The 13,588-nt window shown below is 40.8% G+C and overlaps 1 protein-coding gene across 1 annotated transcript in view; it reads left to right on the top strand.

The window, feature by feature from the left end:
- The first annotated feature begins 3,742 nt into the window (after positions 1–3,742).
- Positions 3,743–13,588, top strand: part of LOC306847666 (atrial natriuretic peptide receptor 1-like) — a 157,048-nt gene continuing 147,202 nt past the window's right edge. The window contains exons 1-2 of the mRNA XM_079381751.1: positions 3,743–4,344; positions 5,238–6,014. Coding sequence (XP_079237877.1) covers positions 5,267–6,014 — 748 coding nt within the window. The 5' untranslated portion in view covers positions 3,743–4,344; positions 5,238–5,266. The remainder of the gene's footprint in view (positions 4,345–5,237; positions 6,015–13,588) is intronic.

The raw sequence follows: 13,588 nt of genomic DNA on the forward strand, positions 1-13,588 counted from the left end.
GTTCTATGCCTTTAGAACCTGCCTTACTGATGATCTGGACCTAGGCCCTGTTTGCGCCTCTGGGTCCGATCTTATGCGCTGGATCCTTGGATGGGTGAGTACGATCCAATTTTCAGATTCGCTGGGATGTGTTCAATCTACTTTAGAAATGGTATCAGGTATGGATGAGCGTCGTTATTACTATGCTTTGGTAACTAGGAGCAGCATTTCGAGTTTGGCCCTTTTGTTCTTCAAACGAGGCAATAATAGGCACACGAGGTTTAGCTTGGAACTGCCCACCCTTATTAGGGTTTTAAGTAGCAGTTTCCCTGAGCCCTTGTTGCCTTCTGTTCAGCTACCTGTTACCTGATACTTTTCCAGCAGCTCGTTCGGGTTGTTAGGTATCCCTCTGTTTGTAGGTCGAGCCGGTTTGCTCCCCTCGCCTAGAATGTGGAGGGTTATTTTTTGAGCATGCCGCTCCCTCCTGAGTGTCTGAGCTCTCATGCTGAGAGTAGATTCTCCGCTCTCCAGAGCTTTATCATGGTAGAGCTAGTCTTGCTCCCCTCACGGTTGAGGGTCACCTTGAGTATACTGCTCTCGTATGAGCGTGTGAGTTCCCTCTTTTGCCGTAAGTAGAGTTCCGCTCCCAGAGCTTGTTACTTAACAACCTGCTCCTCGTTGCTGCTGTACCCCTCCGAGCTCTACCCTGTTAGTTGAGCTGGCGCTGCTCCCCTCGCTATAGAGGGTTGCCTATGAGCATGCCGCCCCCTGCTGAGCGTCTGAGTTTCCTCTCATATGAGAGTCGAGTCTCCGCTCCCAGAGCTCTGTTATTCAGAAGCCTCAGCACGTCAGGCCTTTCTCTAGGCCTCCTTGTCAGGTTGCTCTCATAGTTGGTCGAGCTAGCATTGCTCTCCTCACTTTAGAGGGTTATTTATGAGCATGTTGCTCCCTTTCTGAGCTCTCTTTGTTGGGTGAGCTGGCATCGCTCCCCTTATTTTAGAGGGTCTCTTATGAGCGTGTCGCTCCCTTCTGAGTGTCTGAGTTCCCTCTCATGTTGAGAGTTGAATTCTCCGCTCTCCAGAGCTCTTTCTTGGTAGAGTTAGCATTGTTCCCCTCACTTAGAGGGTCATCTATGAACATGCTGCTCCCTCCAGAGAGCATCTGACAATACGGTTTCTGAAATCCATATTTGGTAAGTGCGCACGCTAGTGTCTGTGCATTTTTCTAAGAACCACGCTGTGGTAAGATCGCACACCAAGTGTTTTTGCGGTCTTTTCTAAAATCCTGTATGGTATGGGTTACGCGCTGAGGCTTCGTCCCATTCTTTGAGTCGGTTAGGCCCCGGTTTTCACCTTGGGCCCCACTCTACTTATATATGTGCTGAGTATCCTCTCTGTCTTGGTAGAGCTAGCATTGCTCCCCTCATTTAGAGGGTCGCCTATGAGCATGCTGCTCCCTCAGGAGCTCTCTTTGCTGGTCGAGATAGCATTGCTCCCCTCTCTTAGAGGGTCACTTGACTACGAGCATGCTGCTCCCTCCAGAGAGCATCCGATAGAGAGTAACGTTGTTTAAAGCTAGAGCATTTGGAGAATAGAAATTTCAAATCCATCATTATGGTAAGTGCGCACGCTAGTCTCTGGGCACTTTCTGAAATCCACGATGTGGTAAGATCGCACACCGAGTGTCTTGTGGTCTTTCTAAAAATCCTGTATGGTATGGGGTACGCGCTGAGGCTTCGTCCCATTCTTTGAGTTGGTTAGGCCCCGGTCTCCTTGGGCCCCACTCTACTCATGTATGTGCTAATATCCTCTCATGAACTGAGAGTTAAGTTCTCCGCTCGCTGGAGCTCGGTCTGGGTAGAGCTGGCATTGCTGCCTATGAGCATGCCGCTCCCTGCTGAGCGTTGAGTTTCCCCTCTTATGAGGGTCGAGTCTCCGCTCTCAGAGCTCTGTTATTCAGAAATTTCAGCACGTCAGGCCTTTCTTAGGCCTCCTCGTCATCTGACAGTACGATTTCTAAAATCCATATTTGGTAAGTGCGCACGCTAGTCTCTGTGCACTTTTCTAAAAACCACGCTGTGGTAAGATCGCACACCGAGTGTCTTGTGGTCTTTTCTAAAAATCCTGTATGGTATGGGTTACGCGCCGAGGCTTCGTCCCATTCTTTGAGTTGGTTAGGCCCCGGTCTCCTTGGGCCCCACTCTACTCATGTACGTGCTAGTATCCTCTCATGAACTGAGAGTTAAGTTCTCCGCTCTCTGGAGCTCTGTCGTGGTAGAGCTGGCATTGCTCCCCTCGCTATAGAGGGTTATCTATGAGCTTGCTGCTCCCTCACGAGCTCTCCTTGTTGGTCGAGCCGGCACTGCTCCCCTCGCTATAGAGGGTTATCTATGAGCTTGCTGCTCCCTCCAGAGCATACGAAAAGAACGATGTCTAAATCCATGTTATGGTAAGTGCGCACGCTAGTCTTTGTTCACTTTCTGAAAGCCACGCTGTGGTAAGATCGCACACCGAGTGTCTTGTGGTCTTTTCTAAAAATCCTGTATGGTATGGGTTACGCGCTGAGGCTTCGTCCCATTCTTTGAGTCAGTTGGGCCCCGGTCTCCTTGGGCCCCACTCTACCTATGTATCCCCAGTGATATCATTTGCACGGGGGCTACTACTAAGGATCTGTTGATACAGTTCCTTCGGCGAGCTCTTGTAGGAGCAAGCAGTAGCCCCTGGGTGACAGGCCAGGCTTAGTTACTATCCTAAGCGCTCGGCCGTATCCCCTTAAAGGAATCTTTCTTTCTGATTCCAAGCCCTGAGTTTTACCCTAGGTCCAGGAGGTCCGGCCTCTGTCAGGTAAGTCCGGGGTATGAAACTCAGGCCTTTGGCCGAAGGGGATAATGTCACTGACAGCCGTCAATTCATCCCAGGGACAACTCCTTTATCGTTGATAAGAGTTGATGCTTAGTGCTCGCCTTTGGAATGGCATGCACTTCCCTCAGCATGGCGGCGTTGGTATATCGTTCCCCATAGCGACCTCTAGAGGACGCAGTTCGAAGTTCCCTTGATAGGGAACGTCTCAGGTTACGTATGTAACCATGGTTCCCTGAGAGGGAACGAGACACTGCGTCCTCTAGACTTCAGGCCATGCTTCGGATGCAGCTTCAGACGAAGAAGCGGATGATGCTTTCTCCCGGCGCCCCTTTATACTGTGGCGCACCGGGAGTGACGTCATAGGCTGTCGCCGGCCAATATTTGGTGTTGTTGTATATATGCTTCAGACACGGGTCACGTAGATGGAGTTCCCCATAGCGACCTCTAGAGGACGCAGTGTCTCGTTCCCTCTCAGGGAACCATGGTTACATACGTAACCTGAGACGTTAGCCTATGTCTATTCTAAAGTTCAATCAGTTATCAAATATTCTATCTATTTATCCGTCATTCTGTAGATCTATTGTTCTAATTATTGTTTGATCGCTCTATCAATCGTTCAATACTTAAATTGCTCTGTGTCTTGTCTGTCTTTCTATCAGTTTATCATTATATCTATTGACTATCTATCTATCTATCTATCTATCTATCTATCTATCTATCTATCTATCTATCTATCTATCTATCTGAGGTTCTCATGCCAGAATGGGGTAATGATGCCACATGGCTGCGCAACAGTGCTGGAAACATTCTTTCTACATCTCTCTCTTTGTCCTCCTCTCCTGCCTGACTTAGACTAGCACACTGTGTCATTGCCTCTCTCAGTTCTCTCCTCCTCCCACCTTGAGCTTCACGTCGCTTTGACTGACCCAACACTCATTAGATGAGCTTGAGGGGAGAACAGCCTTCAAACGTAGACCCGCACCTTTCATTTTATTTAGAAAATTTAAAAAAGTCGAGTTTTGTAAATGCAAATGTGAACGTGGTTTTTACTTTGACTTCACTTTTTGTTGTGACATCGCGCGCACTGAATCAAATCTACACCCGCTGAGATTTTCCCATCTTCTCCTGTCGGGACAAGAGCAAGAAGAAGAGGACATGTTCAACAGTTTTAACTAAAGAAGCCTCGATACTCATTAACAGAAGTTTCCAAGAAATTCACATGCGCACCAGGAAAGGGAAATATTTCGTCTTTGCGAATCCCGTTTCCTCAGCACATTCGGAGACAGATGGGAGCTTGAGAAATCATGCTGGTTTCTGTGGAGAGGGTCAAGATACTGAAGTTTCACTCCTGTAAATTGGATGAGTCGGTTTGAGCTGTAAAAATCAACGTGTTTTCTCTGGAAGAACAGATTTGCCGACGCATTCACGAGATACGGATTTTAATTTACAGAGGAAGGCTAGGATTGCAGAGGGATTATGACACCAAATGACGACCTGATCTGTGGTAAAATATTAATTCAACAATTTTTTAGTGTTTTTGACTGTTAAATGATGTTTTATATCAAAAGTGTGTATTAATATATTAGGTTGAAGTGAGGGCGCCATTGGTCTGTATACACTTGCTTCACGTTTAAGAAGTTCAAAGGTTTTTTTTCAGCTTTGCGTTTCAAGACATGTAAAATGAAAATAGTTAGGATAAACTTTTATAAACGCGTCTCCAAACCCCCTCAGTTTCATTCGTTTACGCTCGCAACATTACATAGCGTAGTGTATACTCAATTATGAAAAATATATGGTCACACTTTATTTTAAGGTCCAATTCTCGCTATTGTCAAACGATTAACTACGACTCTTGCCTCAGTAAACTTCTAATGTGCTGCTTATTAATAGTTAGTAAGGTAAGTTTATGTATTGGGTAGGGTTATGGATGTAGAATTGTCATGCAGAATACGTGCTTTATAAATATTAATAAACAGCCAATATGTTAATAACTGGCATGCTAATAACCACCCAGCTACATATATTAATTTTTTTTAGGAGTACACGTATCAAATATAGCCTATATATACAGTATATATATATATATATATATATATATATTTATTTTTATTTATTTATTTTTTTTCCCCATAGCAAAGCCATTAAAGAACCATTATGGGTTTCCCAAAGAACCTTTCATGAAACAGAGAAGTATTTTTTTTTTCTTAGTGTGAAGAACCTTTTAATTATTGGAAGAATCTTTTTCCACTGAAGAACCTCTGCTTATTGTTGTAGATGTTTTTAGTTGTACACAATTTTCTTGTTTAATTCCTCTGAACAAGTAACTTCGTGAATGATGGACATTTTCAGTTCTGCTGAAAGTATGTCTCAAGTGTGTCTCTGTCTTGATGTTTTCAGAGTCTTAGTCCTTCCCATCCATTTTGAGAATGGAAGTGTTCCTGATGGGGCCGCTGAGGCTCACTCTTCTAGTTCTGCTGAGCGGTGTGTCGTTTGGAGTGGTTGAACTGGAGCCCCTCACTCAAAACCAGCCTCAGTCTCTCAGTCCCCATCCACCTCAACAGAACATCACCCTAGCAGTTATCCTGCCTCTACACAACACTGAGTACCCCTGGGCATGGCCCCGTGTCGGCCCTGCCTTGCACTGGGCCCTGGACAAGGTGAACTCTGACCCCAACCTGCTGCCAGGCTACCATCTACAACTTGTTTTCAAGAGCAGCGAAAACAAGGAAGGAGTGTGTTCGGATTCAGTGGCTCCTCTCGTGGCCGTGGACATGAAGTTCTCATATAACCCCTGGGCTTTCATCGGGCCGGGATGTGACTACTCGTCCTCACCGGTGGCCCGTTTCACCACACATTGGGAGGTTCCGATGATCACGGGTGGAGCGAGAGCATTAGGTTTCAATTTGTACTCGTCCATCACCAACATCGGCCCCACACACAAGAAGCTGGGTGAGTTTGTTGCCAGGATGCACAGGCATTTCGGGTGGCACAAACATGCCCTGCTGGTGTTTAACGATAATAAGAAAGATGACCGACCGTGCTACTTTGCCGTGGAGGGGCCGTACTCACAGATGCGCGAGGACAACATCACGGCAGATGACTTGCCGTTTAATGAGGATGATGAACCCATCCGTTATGAAGTGCTTCTCCAGGACATCAGCCAGAAAGCCCGTGGTAAGTGTGACAAGCGGTGGGGTGGGAAAATGATGTCAAGTACTAATGGCAGGCTGATGTTAGATGTCACATTTGTCAAATGAAAAAGCTCTTGCTCACATTGTCTGGCTGTCATTGGTTTGAAGAAGCTCATCTGATTTTCTGGCTTGGACTTGTTACGTGTTGTCATTTATTGTAGCACATTCCACTGAAAACAACTATGCTCACACAGCAGCGTAATGCTGTTTATTATAATATAGTATTATTGAGGTAAAAGGCCACTTAAAGAGAGTACACTTTTGTGCACTTTGGAGTAATATCAAATTAAAAGTTTACTTTAAAGTACATTTTAAAATTTTAATAAACTTGTGTCATGTTTTAAACAAGTACACTTATTTTGATGTGTTGACTAACATACTAAAGTACGTGTAAAGTACTTGATTATAATTGCTACTGTAGTGTGTTATTTGATATTAAATTTAATGTAAATTAATTTAAATGTACTAAATTGCTGCTTCATCATTACAAATGTGTAATTACTAAATATATAATCAAAAAAGACCATAGCAGTAATCTAAAAAGTTATTGTGAAATTACATATAAATATGCACTTAAGACGTACTTCAATGGGTCAGAAACTAGCAATTAAGATACTTAATTGCATTTAATATAAATTAACACTATAATACATTTTTATTTATAACATACAGTTAAGTGTCTAAAAACATTACATTCAGTTTATTCTTTTAAAGTTATTTCCATAAGTACTGGTTTTAAAAGTAAGATAAAGCCTTTTTTGTATGGTATGGTTGTTTGATTATGAAAGAAACTTGAATTATGATCAGACCCAGTACTTGAAATATAAAGTCACAGCTGATTTTTGAGAGGAAGTTCAGTTAATGTGTGTATGAATAGACCTGCTGTCGTCATATCATTGATATGCAGTACGTTACATAAGTGTGGCTATATCATTCCTGCCTGTCACTAATGTGAGTGCTAGAAACCTCTCTTAGGTTATGAAAAATGTAAAAATATTGTGAGGCTGGGGAGTTTGGAAAGGGAACCAGAAATGCCAAAAAAGTTGAGAATAAGAATCAAATCCGTGAAGACAATAAGTTTTGTTATTTGCTACAATTATATGATTTTCTTTCTCTTTGGTTACATGCATTATTCATGAGTTAGAGAAGAGGATTGTCTCTGATGCCTGTCTATGCAGGTGTTATTTGATACGTTCTTGTCACCCTTTAAATATACAGGACAATTTGAGAGTCACACCTGGAATAAAAATGGAATATGGCCGTCAGTCTTAAACATTAGCTAAGTTTACATGCAACCAAATAATCCATTAGTAATGGGATTGATGGCTCAGTTGGATTGAAAATCCTTAATGTAAACACCTCAATCAATAGATCTGAATAAAATTTGAATAGGATTGGAAAGGGTGGTGCAGACCAGAAGTAATGTGATCAATAGGAAAGAATTTAAGCACATACACGCTTGAATTTGATCGTTTTCTCAATCGAATTCAGACCTACCTTCTGTACATGAAGAGTTTTCATACGCTTTATGTCTTAGGAACGTGTATGTTTATGTAAGTCTCATGTGTTACAAACTGGTTAATGGAGACTGAATACTTACTAAATATTTGCTTAAAAAGCTCTTTTGATGTATATGTCAGCTCCGGTAACATTCATTTTATCTGGTTCTGAACATGGCAACGGCGCTTATGTTGAGGTTTTGTTTAGAATACATGAACGGCAAACAAATATGTGAATCTGATTGTGAAAGTTTAGGGTTCGTATAAACAGAAATTTCAGAATATGAAATCAGATTGACGAAAACGAGGTCATTTAATAACTATTGACTCTATGAACACAGCCGATTTGTTTAATTGTAAAAACTACAACTTACAAAAATACAAGTAGGATTTTTTTCTGTGGTTGGTAGGGTGGTTACGAAATACAACATTAAAAGAATTGTACACTAATGAAAATATAATAAACTAAAAAACTGCATTCATTGGATATTTCAGCGGTTGAATATGACAAATTACAATTACAAAGGTACACCTATTACATCCTATAGCAATGTGTACTTAGATAAGAAAAGAAGAAGAACATTAAATTTGACTGCTAATGCAAATATTGACAGAAATGTGACTGACAGGTTTATAACGAGATCCTATAGACTTTTATTAAGTGCAGATTTATTACTCAGGTCTGCCTGTGAGCTGCCACAGGTCCGGCACAGGTGAACAGAAACAGGAAGCAGAAGCCCCTCGAGCTCATCTGTGCCTGAGGCTGAGAAATTAGCTCTGGAAACAATTAACTCAGAAGAGATGCAAGAGCACTCTACCTTGTCCCCGTGCCCCTACTCCCAGGGTCTGACAAAAACAACTGAGCATTTCATAAAAGTTTAAATATGAAATATGAAAATTTGACAGACACAAAGGGAGAGACAGAGATATACTGAAATGTTGAGAGGGGAAAGAGTACAAACGGAATCAATTTGAGAAAATGACTGGCTCCCTGTTGGCTTCACACACCAGGAGACATAAGAGTCAAGGTCGTCTCCTCTTCAGAGACAGAATAAAAAGAACTGGCAGACAGGTGGAGATTGGCAGATGCAGAGAATAGATGAGTGTTTGTCCCCTCTTATTCTGCTGTTTTTTGTAGTTAATGGAGAAAAATTGATTCACTGATGCGTTGTGGTTCAGAATTGATTCATAAGAATTTTTAGTTATTGTTAATTATTTTTTAAAAAGCACATGTAGGACAAAGCATTATGGATAAGTGATGTGTACAACAGTTTAAAGGTTAACGTTAATTTAAAAAATCTTGCAGACTTATTGCCTCCAAAAAATCTAGTTAAGGTTACTGCACTTAGATTCAAGGTATATTCAAGTTTTCATAAATTGGATTACAGAGTGAACTTGTAGTAGTAACATTAACATATTAACATAACATAACAATGTTAACAATTGTTTTTATTTATTTTATTTATTTTTTGTGCATGTGAATTAAGTTTCAAACATGTGCATCATATATTTTGCATTAATTATTAATGACACCAGTCTGGCTTCATATGGGAATTGTGATATTATCTCAATTATATCTTTATTTGTTGCAGTAACCAAGATTATAAATATCACAATTTTGATTTACCTCACAATCCTGACTTTTTTCCTTCCTTGCCTTGAGTTTGTTTTACGCTTTTGTTCCTGAGTTTATATCTCGTAATTCTGACTTCTTTCTCTGATTTGTGCCGCAATTCTGACGTTTTTCCTCAAAACTGTAGGTTTATAACACAATTCTGAATTTTTGTCATGCAGTGTGACTTTATATCTTAACAATGCGAGAAATCATATCAGATATGTTTTGTACTGCGAAATTCACACTGCGATATAGTGTCAGACTTGTGTATTATGAACTCATAATTTTCGTTTCTCATAAGTTGCAAGATGTCATTTCAGAATTGTGAGATCTAAACTCACACACATAGTGTGTACCATTTAGGACGGATAGTATGCGAAATTTGGATGCAAACAAAGACAAGTCCCCGAGTGCCAGTAGATTCAGCGAATGCTTTTCCTATCTTGCAGCATGTACCCGAGAAATAACTGCAGTGTGTCTGGATATTGACTGTGTGAGTAATTGCTGTCTCTCCAGAGCGATAGCAGAGTGGTGAAAGAACTGAGTGTGAACGGCCTTTAGCCGGGGCGCTCTGTGCTCAGACGGGGTTTAAATCTTCAGCTGCTGTGCAAGCGATTAAACGGGTTCAGACATTAGAGGAGAGGCTTGTTAGATGTCCAGCAGAACATGGCATCCTTTAATAAGGCTATCCATTCCTTGATCTCAGAGACACACACACACAAATGCATGTGAACATGCATTCGGACACAATCACGCACACATTTTCTCTGTTCAGCTCGAGTAAACAACTCATTGTTCATCTGTTGCATGTAATATCATAAAAATAGATGTCAGGATATGGGGACATACAGTATACGATATTCTGATTAAATACTAACATTGAAGTATTAAATCTGTTTTATTTTTTAGACTAATTAACTGTGAATAAGACATTCCTGTGACCTCACTCACATGTGCAGGGCCGGTTCTAGACATTAGGAGGCTCTAGGCAAAATTCATGTTGGAGGCCCCCCCCCAAAAAAGCACTTTAAATTCTAAATTTTAAAGATTCCGAAACTTTTTATTTATATTTATTGCATATTTTTACTTATACAGTACAAAAGTTTGGACACATTACTATTTTAATGTTTTTGAAAGAAGTGTCTTATGCTTATGTCTTATGCAAAAATACAGAAAAAAAATCTAATTATTTAAAATTTAAATGAATGGTTTATAATATTTTACTATACATTAAAGTATATTTCTGTGATGCAAAGCTGACTTTTCATCAGCCATTACTCTAGTTTTTAGTGTCACATGATCCTACAGAAATCATTCTAATATGCTCATTTATTATCAATGTTAAACACTTCTTAATGTTTATTTTATAACCTGTGATCCTTTTTTCAGGATTTGTTGATTATTAAAAAGTTGTTAAAATAAATATATATATATATATATATATATATATTTTATAACAATATAAAAAACTTAATAACAAGTCTCATTACTGTCACTTTTTTTTTATCTATTTAACATATCCGTTCTGAATATTACTGTTTTGTTCTGTATTTTTTATCAAATTAATGTAGGCTTGATGAGCATAAGACATTTCTTTCAAAAACATTTTAAACATTTAATGGGTGTGTTATCTTGGAGCAGTAATGTAATTATCAGCAGAATTTAGAAGATACACCCGAGATCCTTTATTTGAAACATTAAAAACAAAGTTCTAGTGTGTTTGCTTTTTAACTTTGAATACAAACTTCTCTGCTTTTACATTTTTAGCTATTTTGCTAAACGACGCTGATCGACAGAGAATACATTGCAATCACTCTATAGTGATATAGAAAATAGATGATGACAAATCACACACCTGCTTTAGGAGCTATACTTCTTTGCGTGCCTATTAGCCGTTTGCATCGCATGGTTCGCAGCACCTGAAAGGTGTGTTCGTTAAGCAAACATTCAGAGGCCGGGACCGCTTTGACACTGCAACATTAATTAGTTTAATTGCAGATGAGTGACAATTCAACTATATCCAATTGGTGGACTGGCATATAGGGGATGCTACTGTTATGGAGGCCCCTCCTCAAAGCCCGAGGCCCTAGGCAATCGCCTGCTCTGTCTATAGCTAGTGCCGGCCCTGCACATGTGCAGTTACAGATGTTAGCTATTTAGCACACTTCTAAAAATATATACTCACTGTGCTCAAGATTTAGCAAAGATTGACAAGCAGTCACTGGTTTAAATAATGTAATCAGCCCATTGGTATTTCCACATGAACAGAATCCCTTGTGACTTTTGTTCTTCTTGGCTGTGGTTTATGGTTTTATTTTGGCTTGTATGACTCCTGTTACTTTTATTGACCTTGTCATCCTGCCATTTCTCTTTTTGAGCATGTAATCAATCAATTTTCAGGCTTAGCTGGCACGGGGTGGGGGTGCATTTGAGAACGATGCTTGCAAATGTCCTGTGGCTTTGTCCTCATCCACTGAAACTAATACTGGTGTTACGGCTACATGGGAGATTGTTTACATTTATGTAGGCATTTATATAGGCTAGTGATTTTAACTCAAATCATGATGTGTGTTCTCTGTGCGTGCATATATAGAATTAAATACATATCAATATGTATTCAGTTTTATAACAACACAATAATAAGCTTCATTATTTTCTTAAATAGCAATATTTTTACTTCAAACTTATATATTTTAAAACAGTTTCAGAGTGATAATGCAAACTGATAAGTTAAAAGTAGTAGTAGCAGTATTATAATAATAATAATTATTACTATTATTGTATAGTACCTTTCATAAATGCAATGCAAGTCAAAGTGATTCATAGAGAATATAATAACAGTTTAGACAGTAAATACATTAATAACATAATGAAACAGTTAAAAAACAATAAGCAAAAAAAAAGAAGAAAACATAAAAGAAAAAAAGTTACATTTTAGAAGTTACTAGAAATAATTTACTTGGTCTCCTTGGAGGAGCCAGGTGGGGACCCAGAATATAGCCAGGTTGAAGGCTTATGGTGGAGTCGAGGGAGGGAGGAACAATGGTGGAGACTTTGCTAACGAAACCAATGGGATGACCGATGAAGGCAGAGCCGAAGGAGCGTGGAGCCCAGGAGGAGCCAAAAGTTTGGAGGGCTGAGGTGGAATCCAGGGCTCAGAAGTCTGAAGTGGAGCCAGGGGATACTCTTGCCAAGGTGGAGCTGGAGCCCGGAAGACCCGAGGCAGATCCACGCCACAGAATAGAGGAGGAGCCAAAGGGCTGAAGGAAAGCAATGGAGGTCAAGGAACTGGCTATCTTCAGAAGAGGAGGTGGGAGAGGACAGTAACCCCTCACTGCAGAAAAAAGATCCAGGGGGCGGGGTTGGATCCACATCTAAGGGGTGGAGATGGGTAGGTTTAGGGGTGGGGATGGGTGGGTTTAGGGATCAGGGGGTGGAGACGGGTAGGTTTAGGGGTGGGGATGGGTGGGTTTAGGGATCAGGGGGTGGAGACGGGTAGGTTTAGGGGTGGGGATGGGTGGGTTTAGGGATCAGGGGGTGGAGACGGGTAGGTTTAGGTATATGTAAGATGGGAGGAATTGGATCTAGATCCAACCACTCCCCCTGGATCTTGTGTTCTGCAGTGAGGACCATCTCGGAGAGGAGACACAACAGACTTGGAGATGGGTAGAATCAGTGGGGACGGGATGGAATATTCCGTTTGTTAGCTCCATCAAAATAACATATTGTTACTCAGGCCTAGTTTCTCAGCATTACAACGCTTGTTATGTGTGCCAATGTCGCAGCACAGTTTCATGACTGTAGATCGAATTTTCACAGGGATGAAGCCTTGTTAACAGTTGTCTTTTTTGTGGCTTTCTGAGGTCTTGAAGGAGTAATATGTTAGGAGTACAGGAGCTTGGAAGTTTGGGTGCTGCTAAGCCTCATTGTGAGCGTCAGTGCTCTGGCTGCGATGTAGGCGCCGAGCTAATTCAAACGGCATGCTTTTGTCCAAGAGCTGGATTACATCCTGAATTTGTGCCATTCGTGTCAGTGTTTACCCCCAGAGCGCTGTTTACTAAATCAAAGCTGCGATTTGTGTAGAAAAAGAGAGAATGAAAAAGAGAAATATGCCAGCATATAGTATCCTGAGGGAAGCTGTGGTCTTATCACCTATAATGGTGGAAATAGATCAGTCCGTCATAGTAATTACGCACTAATGCTGCTCGCAAATGTAGTTTTTCTCACATTGTCACATATGATAGTATCGGAAGCATGACACAAATGATTATTTCCACATGGCAATATTGCTGGTTTTACTGAAACAGAAAAGGTGAACAGTTACTTGCTTAGGTGTTCGAAGCGGTTGTCAGTGCATTGCTAAGTGGTTGCTACGTAGGACTTTCTGAGCCGTTGTCAGGTGGATTCTTACTGGACCAAATCCCAAAAAGAAACACCTTCAAT

Source organism: Barbus barbus (assembly GCF_936440315.1).
Source record: "Barbus barbus genome assembly, chromosome: 27".
In the NCBI taxonomy this organism is placed as follows: Eukaryota; Metazoa; Chordata; class Actinopteri; order Cypriniformes; family Cyprinidae; genus Barbus; species Barbus barbus.